Below are 23,664 nucleotides of genomic sequence, written 5' to 3' on the forward strand. Positions count from 1 at the left end.
AATATGCTCTGATGACTCACAATAACCCCATGTGGAAGGTCAGCATTCTAACATGTGACACTGTGTGATCCCTATATATAGTCACAGATAACTTTTGATTTGATATTATGTACCAACGTTACATGAGCAGCAGGTTTGTGCTTAGAACCCCTCTCCATTGTACATAGGTGATAACAATAAGAATCCAAACTGATACTACCTATTACTCTACTAAAAGCATTACTACATTGGCCAGGAAGCTGCAGACAAGACGCAGTGGGGAAATGCATGTGCCGCCGCTATGAACAGAGCCCCCCCTTCCCCCTCTAGGGTGGGGGCCTGGGACCATGTGTATGGCGTCAGGTGACAGTAAGCACCTTGCTTCAGCTCTCAAAAAGGCAATTAATTCTGAGCATGGCAGCTACAACTAATCGCACAACAGAAAGGGGGCGTCGGACAGAGAAGGTCCTGCAGTGCCCCAAGTAATTACATAATCTTTTCCCCAGCTAGGTATTAAAGTCCTTGTGGAAAACTGTAAGCTTTTGTACAGTGAACAGTATAAAGTGCAGCTGGGATATTCTTATATTTATACATATACATACATATATATATATACCGAGGTTGAGTATTGTATCAGAATATTTGTTGTGAGATCCCTGTAGTCTCCCTTAGTAACCGTATTGGGTCAGCCTTGAGGGCCTCCTCTATAACTCATCCACTTCAGTGTCACAAGGCGACTGACACAGGATTGCACACCTCCGTACGGATATATAGGACAAGGCGAGTGCAAAGAGCCGACTGGCACATTGTGGGGACAATGACCCTGTAAGTCCTGTTCTGCTAAAAATATTTTTTTTTATTTTTACAAAACCCATCTTTTTTTTTATTTCATAACAAAATTTTAAAGTACTTTTGTACTTCCTGCATAACATCAAGACATGGAAGAGAGAGATGCTACTAAAAGGAAATCAAGTCGACATTGGGGAACACAACACATCGTCAAAGACTACTCAGAAGGGGGCGCAGCAATCAAAAGTGGCCGTATGCATACATATAGTGCAGTCATTTGGGATGAAACCATCAAATTTCAAAGGTATCAACAAGTCTAAGATGATCTAGTTTAAAGCAAAAAAGTGCTGAAGTATATTTAGTAACTTTAAAATCTGATTGCATTCCTTTTCAGGTTACATCACCATAAACCAAACAAGGCTGTGCAGACGCTAGAGTCAGCTGGACCCAGCGAGGGCAGAACGTGAACATCCTTGGCCTTGGTGTCCAGAGTGTTCTGAATAGGACCAAGGCTTATTCAAAGTCAGAGTTGGGGCAGGTAGGGGGAGGGAAGGGTAGAGCTGCTTTCCCACCCTCCCAGCAGAGAATCCCATCCAGTAACTGGGGCAATCACGGCCGTTAGCCTTCATCCTCAGATGTGAAACAAGAATAACAAATGATGATGATTTTTGAGAGTGAAAAGGGGAGATAAATGCTTAAATTACCTTTGTTTTGTTCCTCAAATTGAAAGACAATCAACTTCTGCTAGGTAAGCTATATTGTGGTAACAGTTCAGAGGGGCATAGGGCTCTAGGAGAAATAAGAGAAGGGTGCTCCAAAGGTTACTGAAAATGCAAAGGAAATCTTCATGTTGTCCACCTCTGACAAGCTCCTGTGTTAACGGAGTTTCCACAGTCCCACCATGTAATGTCTAGGAGTTAATTAAAAGTGCTGTTTAAGCTGCTTTGAATCTTCTGCCAAGTTTCCATGGCTTGATGTTGTCTTACAATAAATTACTTATTTCATTTCTTATAGTTAATCCATATGCCATTTCCTTGGAATGCAAAAAACCTCATTTATTGCCCCCACCATACACCATCCTCCTAAAACAAACAAACAAAAAAGTCACATAATATTTCCAAGCATTGTTCAAAAATAAAGCATTTTTTTGCAACCAATTCTTGCTATGAAACAATATGCACACAAAATGTATTTCTTAAATTCCACAAAGTCCTCCAACCTGAGGCAAAACGATAGTGTCTAAAAGTGGCCATGAGGCCACAAAGTGATCATTCAAACCTGCTTTTTTTTTTTCCTTTTTCTTTTTTCCTTTTTGTCCATTTCAGTTCAAAATACTAAAACATTTAATCACTAAAGCATTAAAAAGAATTTACACTCTGTTTTGATCAGCTTACCTCTTCAGAAATATAGAGACCCCCAAATGTGCAGACAGCAGCAGCTATAAACATTACATGGCAAATCACACTATGTCAGCTTATATGAAAACGTACAAAATGTGAATGTATCCAAAACTAGTCTGCAGGTACTATCTCGAGAGCACACAAAACCGTTATGAAGTCTTGTAGCATAACACTGTTCCAACAGAAATAAATATATAACACTTTCTGGTAAGTTACAGCAGCAAGAAACAAGAGGCATCCTTTTTAAGCATGAGTCAGTACTAGAGCAGCTGTTCAGACCTGAATTCCTCTCACAGCCTGCTTTATATTTTCCAGTAGGGCTTTATTTTCTGGACTCTGATAACGATCTTGATTTGTATACATTTCCGTCAAAGTAGTCACGTAAGCATCAAAATTTTGTTCATTGATTGGATCCTACGAGATATTAAATAGTAGGTTCATATACAAATTTTATTTTCTGAATAGTATATTCACAAAAGCATAAAACAGCATCATAGCATAGAGCCACTGTTTCCATAATATTTAACAGGCCTACTCAGAGCACACTTAATGTTATACGATCAGCCCCACCAATGTTTCTAGCGGTTAACAGTATGGTTTCAGGGTGGTGACCAAAAAAACAACCAAAAGCTGAAGGACCATGGACAATGAAACAGACATCTACTCAGTGAGGTGGACTGTGGAGGCTCCGAGGTGCTCACCTGGGCTCAGTCACTTACCATGTGAGGCAGCTGGATGTTGGCGAGGCTGTGGATCAGGGACTGGCTCAGGTTGGCCAGCTCATGCAGGAGCGACTCGTTCTGCTGCTCGATGACTTTGTTCTCCTCTTCAATCGTCTTTAGGTTGCTCTCCATTGTGGTGATCTGAAATCACACATTTGGATGACATGTAACATAAGGCAGGCTGCAGAGAGTGTGCATGCTGGCTGTGAGGGACCAGGGTATAGGAGGACAGAAGCTTTCTGCTCAAGCACAGAGGCTGCATCTAGGGAACCTGGACTTGTGTCTTCAATTCTTGAACACAAAGTGCTGGTCACAGCAACCATGGAGGTGTCCTCACTGTCAACTTGCTCTCCCATCACTGATTGTTCTCACTGGGTCTTGCCTGCCCATCTGTCTCCGCTATCTTGTGGGAACTGCGTGAATCTATAGGATTGATGCTAATTTCCTTTTGTGGTATTACTGTCTGCTCTGATGGGTGCTCTGTGTCTATGTGGGTGGCTAGTGTGTGTATGCAGGTGGAGGTCTCTTGGTTTGGCCTCCTTCTTATAAGACAATGGTTCTCAACCTTCCTAATACCTTTAATACAATTCTTCATGTTGTGGTGACCCAAACAAAAATTTCATGCCTATTTCATAACTGTAATTTTGCTACTGTTATGAACCATAATGTAAATATCTGTGTCTTTCAATGATCTTAGGTGACCCCCAAAGGGGATGTGACCCACAGGTTGAGAATCACCATTTTAAGAGTTCTAAGAGAAATGGAGACTTGCCAAGGTCAAGGATTTGAGTGGTAGCATCAAGGGGGAATCCTCCTCCACCTCACATGGATGGGAAACTAAGATGTGCCATGCTCAGGGTTTGCCATGTGTTCCCCTACACCGAGGTCCTCCCTCATGAGTGTCTCTATCCCTCTTTCCCTTAGTTTTTCCTTTTTCCACTTTCTTGTCATCCTTTAACTGCACTTGGCTTAAGTTCTAGGCTCTCACCTATAGCCAGGGCCTACGAAATTCTGAGATACTCAGCATTATGTGAGAGACAGAGCAGCAGTGTTTATTAGCAGGACTTCTCCATGGAAGAAACACCTTCTCTTTCTCCTATGGAGTGGTGGGGGGACCCTTGAAGCCATATGCTTTTCTCCCCTGACACCCTGGTCAACTTTCTGGCATTTTTTCTGTCCATCTGTGGTGGTTTGAATAAGAATGCCCCCCTATCCACAGTAGGCTCATATATTTGAAAGCTTAATCCCCAGGGACTTGACAGGGATTAGGAGGTTTGGTCTTGTTGGAGTAGGTGTGGCCTTGTTGGAGGAAGTGTATCACTGAGAGTGAGCTTTGGGGTTTCAAAAACCTATACTAGGCCCAGCCCCTCCTTCCCCACCCCCTCTGCCTGTGTATCAGGATGTAGCTCTCAACTACTTCTCCAGCACGATGCCTGCCATATCTGATGCCGCTCCCCATCATGATGACAATGAACTTAAATCTCTAAAATTGTACACAAGCATCCAATTAAATGCTTTCCTTTAAAAGAGTTGCTGTGGTTATGGTGTCTCTTCATAGCAATAGAACAATTACTAAGACACCATTGCAGAGATACCTCCCAGGCCCAGAAATGGATGGATGAGCAGTCACTAGGAAGGAGGCGCTAGGGGCAGCTATCTTTGGGGCTATGGCTGAAAATGTGTTCTTCTAGACAGCTTGATTCTTTAGAGCCAGTGTTGGCTGGTGGGTTAGCACAGAGGACATCAATTTGTGCAGGGTCCTTTTGGGTGACTGCCTAGGCAGCCAGATATAGCTGTCATTTCTAGAGTTTTGGAAGTTGCTCATGATGCACTTCCCATTTACTTAGGCAATATTATATCCTCCTGGGGTCTTTGATGGAGTTGAAGACAGATAGTTTTCCTTAGTTATGATAAAAGATAAGCTAAATAAAAAAACTTTAAACTCACAAAGATAGGATAGATGATTGGAGTATTTCCTTTAATTTTGCCAAATACAAATAGACTAAATATTGTAACTGTAATTCTTGCTTATAACTGTTTGGGTATATATAATTTTATTACATTAAAGCTAAAACCTTCCTTTCTAATATATGGAAAAGGGAAGATGATGTGGGAGGTCCTTCTGTATGTTGTGCTCCTTTTATTTGTTGATGAATATAGATGTTTTGGCCAATGGCCAAGCAGAATATAGCTAGCAGGAAATTCAAAAAGAGTTATGGAGAGAAAGAAGGCAGGGTCAGGGAGACACCATCCATTCACCCAAGGAACAACATGTATGCAGACTGGTAAAAGCCATGACCCACATGTCAATACATAGATTAATAAAAAATGGGTTAATTTAAGTTGTAAGAGTAACGAGTAAGAAGCCTTGCCATGTAGCTGAGGACAACCTTGAACTTCTGATTTTCTTGCTTTCTGCTTCCAAGTGCTGCTACTATAATCAGATGTAGCTATACCCAGTTAATGTGGTGCTAGGTCTGGAATCCAAGACTTCCTGTGTTCTAGACAACTGGGATCAAAATACATTTCAAAGAGGTGGCAGGATGACCGGGGGGGGGGGGAGGAAGAGTGGGGACAGTAATCCTGGTAGCTCCTTGAATGAGTACCATCTTTTCTGTCAGCTTTAACTATTGGTCACATAGGTCCCCAGGATCCAACCCTTCCCATTTGTGAAGGGCCTTGTACCCTCCATGATCCTCCACCTCAGGAAACCTCTGCAGGGCTCTCACCCCACTTCTCTGTGTGTTAGCTTTCTGTTTGCTGTACCAATCAGCCTGAGTTCATGGGAATGAATGGTCAGAGCAACCTGAGTGGGTCAATTCTCAGGCTATGCGTTGATATATCCACCAGCATTCGTAGGGCTATTTCAGATAATTTCCCCTGTAACGCGCATTTCCCACTTATGTGTCTGAAGGAAGGCAAAGTGTAGACACCACACCATTTCCTAGAGCACCCCCACGAGAGGATAGAGACTTGAGCTGCATTGTTCTCAACATAAACAAATGTCATGTGTAGATGCCACCAAGCCATGGAGGAAACTTTGGAGACTGTGGGAATGACTAGTACAAGTCCCAATCAGAAAGGGAATTCAGGCTATAACTGTGGACTGTAAATTTCAAAAAAATTTCAATCTATATGAGTAGACTAACCCTGCCAGTCCCGGGTTGTTTAGATGTACACCAGCCCATGTGTGGGGTACCCGAACCATTCAGAATAGTGGGTGGGCCATTCAGATGGGTGTCTGGATACCCAGCAGAATTGTAGGCACCTCCAAGTGTCACAACCTGGCCTCCTTCCTCTCAACTATCTGGCTTCCCAACTTTCAAGTGGGTCTTGAACTCACTTTCTCTGTGGACTCAGATCTACATGGCTACAGCCTATGTTAAGTTACTGTGACCCTGGAGTCCACTCAGACTATTAATCCTGCCTTCCCTAGTTATTTTCCCCTTATTTTTCTCGTTTCCTTGTTCTTTGGATAAGCAGGAACCTCTATGTATACTGGCAGCAAGATATCTGTTTTCCTGGGGTGCTTAATTCCACCGAAGGTATCAAAGCTATGAAACACAGTGGTCACTCTCACAGTCAGAGTGCTATGGTAAGTGTATATGGGGGCATCTCTTTCCCCCACCCCAGGCTCTCCCAAAAGTACTGATCCCCCACAGTGGTATGTGAAGAGCCTGGTGAGATGAGGGCTGGGTTAGAATATGTGATTTGAACCTCAGGGAAGAACACCGACTCTTCACTCAGGTAGCATGTATGGATCTGATCTCTGGGACTCTTATGTCCTCTGTGATCATGACAGGAGGTTATGAGGATCAGGGTGTCTTTAAGCCAACATGGAAGCCTGCAAAGGGCAATCACACACTACAGATTTATTCCTCCTGAGCAAGTCCCATGTCTACCTGCCTTCCTGGTTCTATCTGCCTCTGGGCCTAAGTGTTTTCCAGAATGGCTCTGTCAGAAGGAGTTACTAGAGATGAAACACAGCTCAAGGCCCATTCTTGAGAGATGTATGAGCCTCTTTTGCTTCTTTCAGTGACTATTGTAAACCCAACAGAATGACATCATTTTGTGACGCATTCAGGTTGTTTTACTCATGCACTGTATAGAGCTGTATGGCAGCAGCCAGGAGCCTGAAACAGAACTATTATGACAAAGGCTGTGGGGTCCAGAAGCCAACACATTTGCTCTATGGTTCCTGGCTGGTAGGAACCAAGGCTAATGTGACATATTCCACAGACATGTGCAGAAGATGCACAGATCCATAGAGGTGTTTAAGGTTTAGGCTGGGACTGAAATGCACAGAGAATTTCAGATCACAGAGCAAACAAGCCACAATCTGAAGACCAGCCACAGAACTGACATTGGCCAACTTGGCACACAGCTAGAAAGGACAGAGCCAGATTTCTCATTAGCAATCTTGTCTGAGATACAATTTCTCTTTCATGTTCTAGCATCTCTTTCTCTTCTCCCTCCCCAATAAAACTGCTGAGCCGGACTGAGAACCACAGGGCACAGGCTCTTTACAGGCTTCCAATCTGAACTCTTTTCCTTCTGCTTATATTTTTTCTGTGCTAGAATGTTCCCTTCCTGCCACCCATGGCATACTCCCTTCCTCCTGGGCCATTTCGCAGCCCCCCAGGGGTAACTTACATCCCACCTTACTGCCCCTGCCCTGGCTTGTTTCATGAGTTTTAGTCTCCTCTTTCTTGTTCTTTATCAGGCATATATTCAATGTCTGTTTTTCTTGGTCCAGAGTGTGCTCAGCTTACTTTTGAGCTCTCTGGTTGAGCCCCTGTAAAATTTATATACAGTGGGTGAAAACTGAGTTGGGCTGGATGAGATGTGTTATACTTACCTTGTTGAATTGAGGTCTGGGAGTGCTCAGCTATGTGCCTAACACACCTTGAGTCCCATTACCCGTGCAACACTACTCGAGAAATCTTAGGAGAATCCACCATCACTGCTGATGGCATAAAATGATCAAATAATACTGAGGCCTAAAAGACCTTGAGATAAAACCCTCATCATTCATAGAGCAGGTCACACTCTAGGACTGGCTACTCACAAATGGATCTGGCTGAACAGAGAAGCACATACAGGTAGGTGGACAATAAATGGCCTCAGCATTACAAACAATATTGCCATGCAATGATTCTACAGAAGGTAAAGTTATCTGCTGGGGGAAAATTGAGAAGAAATGGGAAAGCAAAGAAACCTCACTTCTCCCAGGAGGTGCTTTCCCTCCTTCTATAAGCAACAGCATACATTACCACAGAACAGAGGCTTTCTGTCAAAACTGGCATTGAGGCTCCAGGCTAGACCTAGAGTTGAAGCTGAACTGCTAAAATCAGGACTGAGGTGTCAACACAGGACTAGAACTCAGGTTTGACATAGGTAAAAGGATCACAACTCTGAGAATTAGAATTAAAAGTTTCACATTACAGCTAGAAGTAGAGCCAGGGATGCTGGCATATGTCTCTAAGTCCAATGCTCTGAAAGTGGATGCAGGAGGGTCACAGGAGTTGTAGGCCAGCTTGGGCACATAGTAACACAAAGGAACAAGAAGCAGGGCTCCATGCTGGAGCTAGAATTGCGGCTTCACAAACTGTTACCTGAGTTCTGAGTTTGATCATGTCAGCCTCCATTTGGGAATTGGATTCGTTAAGCTCCTTTATCTCTTCATCTAACTGCTTGATTTCTTCATCGTTTTCTATACCTGGAATGGCAAAGTCATCATTTTAGGGCTATAGTGCTTGGAAACATTGCAGCAGAAGTACATTGTTTTCTCTGTTTTTTTTTTTTTTTTTTTTTTTTTTTTGTTTTGTTTTGTTTTTTGTTTTTTGTTTTTCAATTTGGAATTGAATTTTCTTGGGAAATTATCATTGAATTCACAGTGTGTATGACTTTATTTCCCCACCCCAGCCTGCCTTATGACCAAGGCACTTAGAGAGAATGAAGACCTTCTAGAAAGAACCTTGGTCCTGATAGGTAAGATTCCAGTTGAATGCCCAAAGTCTCAAGATCTGGGGCCCTTTGACTCTGGGCAGAAGTTGCTTTGCTGACCCTTGATTTTCCTAGATGTACTCCTCATCCATCACCTTTTATACTCAGCATCCATCCTGCCACGCTCAGTTTTGATTCAGTAATCCTGGGCACACCAAGCTTCCATAATGAGCCCTAAAAGAATCTGACCCCAGACTTTTTTATAAGTTGGGAAGGGTGTGAACCTAACTGTCTTGGGCTGAGCAGTCCAGTCCAGCAAATGCCAATGTGCAAGAGCCTAGGTATCTCCTTTGGCCAGTTCTGCAAACCCAGGCACATGACTAACTGCCTGTGCTTACAAATAGGTATTTTCAACATCTGGTCTGCTTTGTTCTGCTGCTGACAACTTTTCATCATCAGCATCAATATTACAGGGATTCTCTTGTTCAGGACATTGTGGTTTTACATGATTGAGGATATACAAAGTACAGAAGAATTACAGATGTCATTATCCTCAAACATGACAGTCCTGGGCTTGTGGTATCAATGGTCACCTGCCCCACCTGCAGACCAATGGGCAAGTACGCAATAAGGCTAGGCCATGTAGAATCTGTTTTTAAGATTTGCAACAGAAGGGCCCAGAATGGAGGCCAGAGAACCCCCAAAGCACTGTGAAGCCTGGCTGAAGGGAAGTAGTGTTTGTTCAAGAGCTCTAGCAAAGAAGAGAAAGAGACAAGTATGTGGTGCTTGAGCCTTAGGGGTTACTTTTAGAGGGTAGAAAACAAAACAAAACAAAAATGTTTTTACCATAAGATAGAGGGTTAAAAACAACAAACAAGTAAACAAAACAAAACAAACAAACAAACAAAAAACAGGGCTGATGACAAAGGAATGAAAGTTTGAAGCTGAGAGCTGGCTGCCCATGCTGTCTGGATAGGGTTGTTCAGTGTGAGCTGTCCCTCCTCTAGGACATGCATGCTGTCCCTCGAGCTTCTTCCTTCTCTTCTCCTTTGAAATGATCCTTGTCCAATGGCTACTTCCTTTACTGATGAGTATCAGTGGGCACAGACTTACAGCAGCAACTCCTATGAGATGTTTGCCTTAGCACCAGGGCTAGTCTGTAAGATGCAGTGTCTTGCCAGTGCCTGCTGCCTGGCTGGCGTTCAGTACTTTTTTTTTTTTTTTTTTTTTTTTTTTTTTGCTGGCAAAGAACTTGATTTCTTAGTGAGCGAGAGAGTGGTGGACATTGCCTGCAGGTGTCTCAATGCTGATTGTTTGGGGTTCTAAGGATATAGAGCATGCAGATGGGCCCCAGACCTTCTGGAAAGCAGAAATTTTAGTTAACCTCTATTTCCCTGGCCTTAGTGTTGGGCAGAAGGGACACTGGCTCACAGCACCTCAAGTCCCTAAGGTTGCACCACATATGTGGCTATGTCTCTGGAGAATGATGGCCTACATGTTGGTATTTACACCTGTCACTGGCAGAGAAAAGGTTTCTGTAGGCAGACATACTGCACTTTCTTTAGACATCAAATAATAAGAAACAACAGACAGAATGGGCATGACTTGAGCCCATGTACCTGCACACTACAATTGGCCTTCATCTGGGGCTAGGGAAGACAGCCATTGACCAGACACATAACATAAGGTCTAGGGTCTGAACTGGGATGTTTACTGTGGAACCAGCTTGATGTGAGGATGTCTCAGCCCTGGCTATTGTATTTGTAGTGCATACAGAGCTCTGAGTTAGACTGTGTCATGTAAAAGGGGCCAGGGTGGATTTTGCAGGTAATTCAAGACAATTAGTTATTGAATGTGCTGAGAAAGAGGAGAGGACCAGAAGGAGGCTGCTACTGTTTAGTGTCCTTGGTGCTCTAATGCTGCTCCTGGGTTACAGGCTCAGGAATGGGGGCCCAAGGAAAAAAGGAAAGGTGTGACCAGGCTGTTGGTGAGAAAGCTGACCTGGTGCTGGAGACACTGGGTCATGGCACGTAGGCAGAATCTAATGATCACTGCTTCTGTGGTCTAAGAACAGTGGGCTAAGTCACTGATGCAGAGATGCCATGCAGTGACATCCCACCTCTCTAAACAGCAGGAATGCTGGGGACCCCAGGGTATGGTTACCATTGCTGGCTCGCTGCTTAATAGTCAACATCTGTTCTCCAGACAGCTTTGCTTTCTTCATTGCTGATGTGGCTCTTGGACATCCTGACAAGCTGTTGATAAGACAAGAGATGGCTGTTAGCCATGGGCTTCAGCAAAGCCCAAGCCGTGCAGTGACAGGTGTAGTAACTCAGTGTTTCTTTATCAGGTCAAGTGCCATCACAGGGATGCTGAAACATACAGATCAATGGTGCTGTGTTCCAGCACATAAATAAAAGGGTAATATGGTCTCTATGTACATGAGCACGTTCGTTCATGGGCTAATTGTGGGTGCATGGTTAGTATGGCCTCTGGAGTGGATCTTCAGAAAAGGCATATGAGGTGATGGGACACATCTCCTCCCAATGTAACTCACAGAGCTTTGGCAGCTTCTGTGGGGTAGGGATTATATTCCTACCTTTAAAACTTGCTTCTTATGAATAGCATCAAACTTACATAACAACCAGATTCATCCCAATCTCAAACACATAAAAATGAAGTAGTGTAAGAATGTTCCACCCAGCTTTGGTTACCACAACCCACAGCAAGCTCTCTTCACCTCGTCCACCCAGAAACTGCTTGGGATGAAAGCAGGTGTGAAGTTGACTACAATATTGTCACAAGGTTTCTGAAACCAGACTTGTTATTCAGCCAGCTGTGCAGCCTGGTTTTCAGGTGGCCCCTGCTGTCATGGCTTTAATGGCATTGTCACTGCCATTAGATTTGGATTGCCTAGGAGTCACACCTCTGGCTGTGGAATACCTTCAAAGGAAGGCATTTCCAAAGAGGTTAACTGGGGAGGGAAGAGCCATCCCAGATATTGGTAATATCATTCCATGTACCAGGATTCTAGACTAAATAGAAAGGATTTTAAAAGGAAACAAGATGAATGCATTCCCCTTTCTCTGCACCATAATGTACCCAGATGTGAGCAGGTTCTCACCTCCACAGCCTTGAGCAGCTGCTCCCACCATGCCTTCCCTGCCATAATGGATTGCCTCCCCTGGACCATGAGCCAAAGTAAATCATTCCTTCCATCAGTTGCTTTTGGCCACAGTAATAAATATGTGGCTCTTTGGTGCTTCTTAAATTACCATGCCAAGTCCAATTCCACTCTAGCTTTCCAGTGCACCTCTGATGAACATGTCTGATAGGACCTTTGCATAGGGGCTCTCCTGGCTGAGTGTCTACTGGAGCCAGCATGTCCTTTATACAGAGTTCTTTTCCATGGATGGAGTATGTGGGCTTTCTTAAGCCCATCAAAGAACAGGCTCTTCCTTTGGCAGTGCAATAGGGAAAGGAGGACCCCATCAGGCAGTCACAGACCAACATCTATTCATGATTCCTTCAGAGGCCCCATATCCTTCACCATGTATAGACTTCAGTGCAGTTCTGAAGTCTGACAGCAGAAGGGTGCTGAAGTTTCCCAGTGTCTTGATAAACTACCTTTGAGCAGCAGAGACTTGTGAGATTCCCCCTAAAGTAAAATCTTCCCAGGTTGGCATGGGTATGGTGGCATATTCCAATGATTTTAGCACTTGGGAAGTGAATGCAGAAAGATTAGGAATTCAAGAACAGTCTCAGTTACAAGAAGAGTTCAAGGCCAGCCAAGGTTAGATGAGACCTCCCCACAAGCAAAACAAAGCACACTTCTTCCTCTCTGGAAGTGAACTCAGACTAAGTTCACTGCTCCGAGTCCTCCCCCTAGAGAGCCTGTCTGCAGGTACTAGGAGACTTAAAGGCAGGAGACTGCTTTTGGCATGTTTTGCTCCCGAAAAGCCAGGCTCACACAACTGATACTGCTGCTGCTGATTCACACAGAACAGACACAGTCAGATTCCCTTGGCCCCTTTGTGTGCTTTGATAAATGCAACACACAGGGTGATATGTACAAGCAAGTGTATCACTTGCAAACATGAGAAGTGTTGGATGGTCTACTGTCATGGGACACTACAACTGCTTTTATAGTCAAATTTCTCTGTACAATTAGAAGGACCTCACTCTGAAATAACAGAACTCTCCTATATGCAGCCAACCTCCACAAAAGCTGCTTTCTCACTGTACTTCATCAGCATCTTTTCTGTACATAATCATAAATGCTAGGTTCAGATATGACCAGTTTTGCTTGGGGTGGAACATTGTTTACAGCTTTGCTTACAACATACATGTAATGCCTGGGGTATGACCCTGTGATAGGTATGGCATCCCAAGGACAAGAGGCCTCAGTGTGATCTGTAGCATCTCTGTCAGCTGTTGGCTAGGATGCATCAAGGGCATGTGTTGCATAGATCTGTGTTGGCTCATTTATGAAAGGAGAATAAGGTCAGATTAGAATTGGGCATCGTGCTTAATGACTGCAGTAACTTCTGTGCATTGCCTGTGCTAGTCAGTTTCTGAAACAAAAGCTTCAAAGAGGGGTGTACCTAACCATCCCCAGTTCTGGGGCAAGTTGGGCATGAGTAGCTAGTAAAGCTTCCTGCAAATATACCCAGGACTGGGGTTATGGAAAAGGACAGCACCTTGCTCCAGCCTCAGGCCTGGCCCAGCCCCACAGAGTATGAATCTTCAAAATTACAGAAGTTATTGTCTCCTCCCAGGCAAGCCTTTGGCCATTCTTGCAAATTTTAAGAGGCTGGGAAGTTGGACAAAGAGCTTCAGAGTGTGGTGTGCTGAGTTCCAGAGGCCTGCCTCATTTCTTTACTGGATAACCAGGCTGCTGCCTCCGGGAGCAACCTAAGACTCCAGTCATTTTTTCACTGTTACCATTCCTGGGGTCCATGTATGTCCCTCAATGGAACTGCAGGACTGAATTCAACACACCACCCACATTCTGCGAAACGGTCTTGGAATCTCTGCTCATTTCTTCAGATCCTCAAGACCAGTGTTTCCTAAGTGTCCACATTGTCAGTTTGAGGGTCGACACACTGGTGACTCCTCTCTGCACTTCTACATAAACCCATGCTGCTGTCTGCTCTTATTTTCCTGCCTCAACATTGTGTATTGACCACCCAACTTTTAAAATCTAATTATTTATTAAGTAGGACCATGTTCTTCAGGAAGCCTCTGGCACAGTCTCCACCCAGGTCAAGTTGCCTCTCCCAATTCAGGAGCACCTGAAGCCTTCAGGGATCATATTCTCAGACATCATACATGTGCACCCCAGGCTGTTCTTAGACCAAGGGCACTTTACACCACGAATTTCAGGAGTACGTTTGCAGACTTAGGTAAAATTGCACGTAGTCAATGATGGGGAACAAAATGACACCAGATGACATTTCCCTCTCAAAATTCAGCTTTCATGGGGCATGATCGGGGTTCCACTTATTAGAATGTCTCTAGTTTTTTCTGTTTTATCTACAATGAGGATTACAAAACCCTTTTCCAGTGAGTCCCCAGAGCTGACCTGTATTGCTTTAGCTTGATAACAATAGACATTAAGTGCTTCCTAGTAGCTCTGCTCTATCAGCAGCTAGCTCAAGGTCTCCTGAAGTAGAGCTTCAGACTTAATTCAAGGCAACATTCCTTTCTTTGCCCTCTTCAGGAGAAAATCACATGGTTTCTGGGCTATTCTGCTTCAGTCTAGCTCTCAGGTATTTACTGCCCAGAATCTTCAAGTCTTCCCTTTTACATTGGTAAGAGTAAATAAAGGACAAACAAAATGACATCTCACATTGAACTAACTAACTGATCACAAAACCTAGAAATAGCAATCTTACATTGTTTCTCTGTCTCCAGTGAATGTATCTACCTGATGGGAATGGTAAATAAGTGTTTCATAAGGAGGATGAGGCCTGGGTGGGAGTTTTGGAAACTGAATCAGGAAACAAAGGCAGACCCAAAGAATGCTGCATCCTGCTCAAATATCACTTTCAGTTCCTGCCATTCCAATCCCTGAGTATATTTCCCCATGGTCAAATTTGGAAGTGAGCTTCTTAGCTCAGACTTACAGGTAGTGTCTGATTCCTTGCAGACATACTGCCACCTGCCGGTCACTCTGCATGGCAGTGGGTCAGGCTGATCCTAGAATAATGGAGGGTACTCTATATACCCACTTTCCCCCAAGAAGACATAGGCAGCCTCCCTATGTCACAGAAAGCTAGTTCCACGTGAAGGAGTTCAGTTTGTTGTGGAAACTCTTCTTAATAAAGACTAGTGGATTCTGAGGTTAGATTTGCAGTTTCGATGTTGAGAAATTCTGGGAACTCATAGTTAATGCTCATTTCCCCTATTTTCCTGTCTGGAGTCCCAGATATTTGACAACAAGAATTATTTTAGGACCCAGCAGCTTTAATGGCTGCGCAAGAAGGAGAAAAGGATCCAGAATTTATCAGGACATTAGTTTCCTGGAGAACCTTCACCTGCACCTAGGTAGGTAACTTCCAAGGGGGCATATATTCAAAGTGGGAAGGACATGATCATGAGAAACAAAAACGTGACCTGGAGGAAAGATTAGTCTGTGTGACTCAGACACAGGCTGGCTGACCATGTGAACTCTGTTCACTTTGCAGACAGGAGGTAACAACAGATGGGAGATTGTTAGGAATCATGTGTCCTGAGGAGCCCAAAGAAAGGTGCGTTGGAATGTGGCTCTTAGTCACAGCCCCAGGCACTTTGATCACTGTAGTGACTTCTGATTCCTCACTGAGTTGCCTTTCACATTCTTGAAATGTAGTTGTGCTTTCCACGGCATACAATATGCATCGTGCATGGCGTGCACTCATGGTCATGGTGCTTCTCCACGCCACAGCTCCATTCCTATCCATGACAAGCTAAGGGAAGCACAGTGAGGAAGGGGCGAGAAGATGGTGAGCACCACAGAGGTCCCACCTCTCTCTGTCTCTATTGGAGGAGAGCCCTGTGATCCCTCTTAATCCACAATTTGAAATATTTTAGGTTTCACTTCTGTGCCAAACAGGAATCTCCAGGGCTATTGGGGGAGAGAAATCTCAGGTACTTTTGTGCCAGGCAGGCAACTGGGATACATGGGGTGCCTGGATGCCAGTATGTGACACCAACCAAGCTCAGAGACCAAGAGGGCCTAGTTGGTGTCATTTGTTTCCCCTGGTTCTTGCACTGTGACTATACTGAGGGAGACCTGGGCTTTCTGGGAGCTCTTCAGGGTTTTCCTCTATGCTGACATCTGTTTGGGAGACCCTCTCTCCCCCATATTAGGAGACTTATGGGGTTTTCCCTCAGGTACTTTAGTAGGAGCTACGCTGTGTTTGAGAAAACACTCTGGGATAGCCACTTCCATTCATGACTCTAGACAGGGCCATGGCAAACACAGAAAGCCCACAGCTCACTGGTGATTCTGAGGATAGCTGCCCAACACAGCTATGAAAGGTAGCTGGGGCTGGAGGAGATGCAGATACATGATCCATTTTTACTTATTGAAATTTATAGAGCCCAGCCTGGGTATAAAGGGGTAGAATGGAAACTTTTAGAACTGAAGTGAAATTCAATGACTGACTATGCCTTATAAGACCCTAGATAAGATGCCTTTTGGAGAGTATTATCCCAGGGAAGCATGGAATCAGACAGTTCACGGGGGGGGGGGGGGGGAGGGTCTGCTCAACAAAACCAGGCAATGCTAGATTTAGACTTCTAGAGGCTTCTAGAGATGAGTGAGAGGTGGCATCCACTGCCTCTGTGTAGGCCATTTCACTTTCAGCAACCTTCACCATTTAGTATTACATGTGCTTGGGATTTGCTGGGTGACCAACCACACAGGCCCAAGCTCTTCCTATCCAAGTGGTTTAGCCTTTTCAGTTGATGGAATTCCTGCCAGCCTCCTCAATCTCATAAATAAATCCTTCTCTGAAAGGTAATGCTCTCCTGAGAGGTCAGTGTTGGAGTTACTGAGCAGTGGTGATCAGTGAAGCACTACAAGAGTGTTGAGAATCTTGACAGGAGCTGAGCATCATCATACATGAGGTAGGCAGATGGCCATCCAATTCAAGGTCAACTTGAGCTACAAAGAGAGGCCTAGTTTAAAGAAAAAAAAAAAAAAAAAAAAAAAAAAAAAAAAAAGGAAAAAGAAAAAAAAAAAAAAGAAAAGAAAAAGAAAAAGAAAGGGAAAAAATGAGGCCCTGTATGGTCACTGAATTTCATATCCTCAGCCATTCATTCAGCAGTGTTTGTGTAGTAGTCCCAGGTGCAGCGGCACTCACTGGACAAAAGGAGGCCCTGATAATAGCAACGAGAAGCTGTGCTACAGCAGCTGCCAAACACCAGCTTGAGTCCTCTGACCTCTGTGGTTTTCTGCATTTCCCCTGAGTGACAGATGATTTTGGCAGGGTTCCTAGGCGATCTGGTGTCCCTGGGCTGAGCCCTGTGAACCACTGTCTCCCTCACTTGGGATCTAATACTTTTGTCCAAACAGAGTTGGGAAGTCTGGGAGATATTTACCTTTGAGTGCTTAGCTGAATAAGGAGCAGCCACGGATGAGGATGAGATGGCGCAGGGTGACCTTGAGCTCAGGTTGGTCAATGTTAGAATGGCAGCTGTGGCTGCAGAGATAGGCAGAGGCTGGAGGCTGGTGACCTCACTGAGCTGCTGAGGGTGGTGGATTCAGGGACATTACCTTCAAGCTTCTGTTGCTGGCAGTGTCATGGAGAGTACCGCACAGGGCTATGGGAGAAGGCTAGAGACCAATGGGAGCTGGTGTGGGAATGTAGGCTGAGCTCTGAGCAGATGACTGGGGTGGTTCAGTGTGTGCAGGAGAGACCACCACCCTGCGGCATGATGGGGAAAGGACACTCCACTGTTTTCTAGCTTCCATGCTGTTGCTGAACTCTTCTTCTCTTTTCTCTTTCCCCTCATCCTGGACTTTGTTTGTGATGGTCAGTTCTGTGTCACCATGGAAAGTCTGCTGTTTCCAGCTGTTTACTGTTGAAGCCAACACTGAGTATTGTAGGGAGGATATTTGTAGCAAGCAAAACCCATCTCAGTTATTTCAGAAAAGAGGAGAGGGAAAAGTTGGCTGGCAGACTGAGAAGAGAAACGGTTCCCAGGAAGAGAAGTTAGCCCCAGGCTGAAGTGTCAGTGTTGCTCTGATGGATGTATCAAGCTTCCCAGCCCTGGCAGAGGAACCCCTTTCTTGCCAGGGTTCCTTCCATATCTCCTGTGAGAGCCATTTCTGGGAAAACCTGATTGAGAACTTTCCTCATTTCTTGGCTCCTCAGCAAGGTCTTTCCCCTCAAATGCTCAGGATCTTCAGCCTGGGAACTTTTCTTGCTTTATTTCTTTGGCAATATTTTTGCTTTCATTTCTTTCAGTTCTGTTTTTTGTTTGTTTCCCTCAGACACTTTTTAGTAGTTGGTTTCTTCTGAAATATATATTTCATGTTTTTGTTATCTCTTTGCAACTTATGGGAGATGTCATCAATTTCGCATCTGAACTTTCTAGACAATCCTTCCTTTGTACTTAGGTTTGTAAGATATATTTGTTCCCTTCCCCCATGGATTATAAATACAATACACTTTAATGTTCTTTCTATCTTTTTATGACTGATGACAAATGGGTTTTTTTTGCTTGTTTGTTTTGTTATTATTTTCTGTTTCTCCTCCTCTTTTTGGGTTGGTTTGCTTCAGTTTCTGTTGAGAAACGCAGCATTCTCCTTAACTGGCTGTGGTTGTTGGCTCTGGTTTCCTCTCTTAGGTGCCAGGGACCATCAACATTTCTTGCCTGTCTCCTGGCTCTAGTGGGGAGCCAGGCCCCCTTTCCAGAGAGCTGTACTTGTTAGGGACTGCAGGTTTGTAGGAGTGGTCAGTTGTCTCAGCTGGAATGTGAGGCCAAGGAGGTAGGGCCTCTCCACTGCACCTCTCGTTTCTGTTTTCTGTCGATCTGGCTGTTGTCAGCCTGCAGAGCACTTGTTACCAAGCTGCTCCTCTCTCCCTCCACTGGGGTGCAGGAGGCATGAGGCCCAGCATGCAAGAGCCCACCTGCCCTTGTAGAGTTTCAACTGTCCTCAACACCTTCAGAGGCTCGTGGATGTGGGAGTGTGTCAGCATGTGTTCCTGTCCTCCTCTTCACTGCTTTCCTTCCCCTTCTAGTTTTTACCTCCACATCCCCAGCCCAGCTGCTCAACAAGAGGCTGAGCCCTGAATGTGTCCAGTCCTTGCATGTGCCAGTGTCTGTGGGTGTGATATTTTCTCTTTCTTTGTATTTACGTTGAATGGTACTGTCGGGTTTTGTAGGTTCATGAAGAGAAGTGGTCATGTTATTGGGGACCATGAGATTCAGTGAGGACAAGTGTGAATCATTCTATGGGGTTTAAGCAGCATTCTCAATGGAGGTGATACAGAAACATTTTTGCTGGGGAACATGTTCCTGCAACTTCATACACTTGTCAAAGAGTTTGTATACCTCCTCTCTAGGTGACCATTTGCTGGCTCCCCTTCTTCAGGAGTTAGACTCAAAGTACTTAGTGGGGTACTGCTTGTATACCTTGGACTAAGTGTGGTCCTGCATGCTTGTTCAGTGAACTCAAAGAGTGAGGCTCAAAGTGCCAGAGGGTGTAGCAATAGGATTCAAAGTTTCCCAGGGAAGCTTCAATTGCTTGTGTTTACAGAACAAGACCTTGTCTCTGGTTAGATCTCCATCTGAGTCCTTCTAGGCGGCCCCTAACCCTGACTCTCACAGACAGAAAGGCCAGCTCCCTTTTGTTTTTCTCTTCATGTCCAGGGGGTTCAGGCAAGTCTTAGTGATTTTTGATTGCCAATCTTCAAATAGGAAAGGCTGACACTCCCAAGTTGTGAGCATTGTTTCAGTATAGCATTTGGAAATAGGGTCTTTAAGGATGAGATCAAGTTAGTTGTGGACCCTAAGGCAACTTTACCCATGTGAGACAACAGTACAAGGAGAGAAGGGCTTGTGAGGACAGAGGGAACCAAAGCTTGGGTGACAGAGTCCTTAGGATAAGAAAGTATTGCCTTCAAAGTTTCTGATACCTCCACTCCAGTCACAGAGTAACTCAACACTGTAACAGTTGCCACAACCATGGCCATTACGACTATAATAAGCACCACAATCACCATTACAAGCAACACAACACCACAAATACCACACAACCAAAACCACTGCCACCAAAAACAGCACAACCTAAACTATTGCCACCACCACCAATCTATACTGCAGATTAAAAACAACCCTTGCAAATTGTTTGGAGATATCAAAAAACCCACTCTCCTGTCTTTTTCTAGCCTGCTATTTGTAGAGAAAAATAAATGTTTTGCTGAGAACCTATTTTGTCATGGTTCTGGGAAGCCAGACAAGTACTTGAGAAAGACTGTGGAGGACTCACAGCCTCAGCGAAGGTCAGGAAGGTCTGAGTAATGTCTCCAAGAAAACATGGCTTACTTACAAAAACACTTGTTTTGGAATGTGAATCTATACTTCAATTTTGGAGACTTTCTGGTTTCCTTGTGGAATTAAAATTGAGGTGACAGTAAATGTAGATGCTTACTTAGCACACACTTATCTTTTAGTACTTGAGATTGCAGAGCCACAGTCAAATATCAACACTCACAAATACATTCATTTTATGAAATGGTGCAGTGTTCACATGAGACATCCCAAGCTCCTTTCCACTGCTTTTCCTGTGGTACTGAGAACTGAACCTCGGGCCTTGAGCATAAGGGCAAGTATCCCACAGTAGAGCTATGCCTTTCATCTTATGTCTCCTCTAGATCATTTATACTCATACAATGTAACTGCTTCAGAGAGGGTATGGGGGGGCAGAGAGATGGCTCAGTGGTTAAGCATTCACACTAGTCTTGCAGATGACCGGAGTTTGTTTCCCCAGAACCAATACTGTGATGCAACAACCTGTAACTCCAGCTCCGGAGACTCTGATGCCCTCTTCTGGACTCCTTGAACACCTGCATTCATACATGCACCACAGAATACCCCCCCCCCCAATACATACATACACATAAAAAATAAAAACAAATAAAAAATCCCAGCAAATATAGCTGCTGGGGAAACCAGTATTATACTGTGCTGCTTTGGGAAGAATGACAGGAAAAGTGTGCATACATTCAAAACACAGGCAACCTGCAGTGGGTTGATTCCTGGGATGGGAAGCTGCCTGTACTTACACATGGATAGTGAGTTCCAGATGTTATGAAGCTGCTGTATGCATATGCCTGGCTAACTCTGCTTCTGCTGAGATCTACTGAAGCTTTCCCAAAGGATGGAGGCTTGAGCCAGTTCAGACCTGGCAGAGGTCTTTCTTGCCCGCATTTGTCTCCTCCCTCCCATTCTTTTGCACCTATCTAGTGAAGCTCACCTGGCTACTAGTCTTCAGCTATGTTTGGTGGGAGGGGACACAGTGTCCTATCTTAAACAATATGAGCCCCATCCCTCATGGGGGGGCAGAACCACAATGCATGAAGGCTTTGTTCAGCCCTGAAACATGAGGATGGTATGAAGGAGATGGAATAACTCAGGATGCATCAAGGACACTAGGAACCCAACCCTTCCTCTCATTCTTCCTGAAGGAAATTCAGAACACCCTGGCTCCCTCTACACACAGTATACCCATGTCCTCTCGCTTGTGGTTTCCCCTGGCTAGGTGTTCCCTGGATCCTGTTATCAATTGCTCTCTCTTTTCCCTTTTGAAAACAAGTGCTTCCTCCTCCTGTCACTTTCTCCCTCTCCTTTTGATCTGGGCTACCTTGCCGCTGTTACTGATTCAATCTACCGCAATCTGGTTTTGGCCCCCAGCTCTCTTCCTAAGCCATTCATAGAATGATAGGGATACCCAGAATGAGATGTTTCTGGTTGGGAGTTTAAGCATCATTTAAAACTCTACCTTGAGGCCCTCTCAGCTATGTGGCCCTGGGATGATGATGATATTATTATTATTATTTATTTATTTATTTATTTATTTATTGGTGGGCCTGTCATAGAGCCTGGTCTCAATGTGTGTGTGACTTTGGTGTCTTGCCACTGACCTCACCAGTACACTAGCCAAGGGATGTTTCTCCAGAAGTTTCCTGAGTACTACTCTTCCCATGCTATTTCTGCCAGAAAAATCCCAAGACAACATGATTAAAGATGAATCTACCAGGCTGGAGAGATGGCTCAGCCATTAAAGACTAGGTTCACAACCAAAACTATACGATGAATCCACCATAGCTTTCTTCTATCATAGTCTCAATGTTTGTGTGCCTCAAAGTGCACATTTTAAAAACAAGATTTAGTTTTATTGTTTTATTTATTTATTTATTTATGTGTGTGTGTGTGTGTGTGTGTGTGTGTGTGTGTGTGTGTGTGTGTGTGTGTGTACATGAGGCCAGGTACCTATGGAGTCCAGAAGAGTGTATTGGATTCCAGCTGGAGTTACAGGCAGTAGTAAGTCACCAGATGTGATTTCTAGGAATAGAAATCAGTTCTCTGCAAGAGCAGAATGCACTATTAATCACCAATCTATCTCTTTGTCTCGGGTTACATAGTTTTAGGTACTGTTTTTGTTTGGGTTTCATGTATCCCAGGCTAGCCTTGAACTTGATATACAGCTGACAGTAACCTCAAACTTCATCTCCTTTCCCTCTTAGCCCTGTACCACCATACCAGGTTGATGTAGTGAATATTCCCAGCCTCCCCACCTATGAACCTACTCCATGGGGCTACATCAAGACACAGACTCCTTAATGAGGTCATTAAGGCTAATGAGGTGAGGTGGTGGGCTCTGATCTGATCAGATTAGTGTTCTTATAAAAAGAACTTATATATATATCTCCACCCTGTGAAGACAATGCAAATAAGGAAATGGTTCTCAGCAGCAACCCCCAAGGCAATGCCTCAATTTTAATTTCAAGCTTTGACTCCATCACATCGAGAAAGGTTTTAGTCTCTTAACATTTGGCAGTGCCCATTGATATGCCCAAAGTTAAAACCTAGTTCTTTTCTGTACCCAATGCTCCAGGTTTTCTTAGTCCTGCTGTGGCTGGGGCCATCTATCCTCTTGCTTAATATTCCCTCTCTCAGTTCCTCCTTCTGCCTCTTACCACCTTTCCTAGTCTTCTATGCCTTCTATAGAACTACAAAAGCTAGGCTTCATCTAAGACCCTCATCACAATACCCTCCATTGTCTATATTCATCTGGGCTCACTCATCCTGGGGATGAGACCCATCTCTTTGACGCTGCTGGTGCTGGGGTTACCCTGTTGCTGTATGACTCCCCTCCTCTTAGCACGGCCTCCTTTTCTCCAGAGAACACACTTTGAGATGCAGCTTTGCAGACCACACCTGAACTCCTTTAGCTCTTCTGAAGAAGTATCTCCACTTATGTCCCTGAGTAAAGTGAGTGGCTAATGCACCATTACATTAGCTGTTTGAGAGAGAGAGAGGTGGGGGGAGGCACAGGCTGACATTTCCATGAAGGAATTCTCAAGATGCCTTGGTTTTCCAGGGAGCTTCCACAGTTTTCACTCGAAGCTTCGCTGTGCTCTGTCCTTTATTTGCACGTGTCCCATTCTATTTGCCCTGAGTCTGAGGTCTTCATGGTGGCTCTGAGTTGAGTTCAAGTCTTACTGCTGTGCCCTGCATGGAACTTGGCCTCAATGAGCATCCAAATGCTGGTTTGGTGGCACTTTCTGATTATATGTACTGAACTGCACCCTGGTCATATGGCTGGGCTC

General features: G+C 44.4%; 1 protein-coding gene across 8 annotated transcripts in view; it reads right to left on the bottom strand.

The window, feature by feature from the left end:
• Positions 1–1,558: 1,558 nt before the first annotated feature.
• Myt1l (myelin transcription factor 1 like) overlaps positions 1,559–23,664 on the bottom strand; it is a 259,766-nt gene continuing 237,660 nt past the window's right edge. For 3 of the 8 annotated variants that reach the window (XM_051201288.1, XM_051201287.1, XM_051201282.1), the window contains 4 exons: positions 11,000–11,091; positions 8,506–8,609; positions 2,888–3,031; positions 1,559–2,582 (listed from right to left, as the gene is read on the bottom strand). In XM_051201288.1, coding sequence (XP_051057245.1) covers positions 2,442–2,582; positions 2,888–3,031; positions 8,506–8,609; positions 11,000–11,091 — 481 coding nt within the window. In that variant the 3' untranslated portion in view covers positions 1,559–2,441. Of the gene's footprint in view, positions 2,583–2,887; positions 3,032–8,499; positions 8,610–10,999; positions 11,092–23,664 lie in introns of all 8 variants that reach the window. The other 5 variants (XM_051201284.1, XM_051201285.1, XM_051201280.1 and 2 more) reach the window with 3 other exon arrangements.

Source organism: Phodopus roborovskii, unplaced genomic scaffold (genome assembly GCF_943737965.1).
Source record: "Phodopus roborovskii unplaced genomic scaffold, PHOROB, whole genome shotgun sequence".
In the NCBI taxonomy this organism is placed as follows: Eukaryota; Metazoa; Chordata; class Mammalia; order Rodentia; family Cricetidae; genus Phodopus; species Phodopus roborovskii.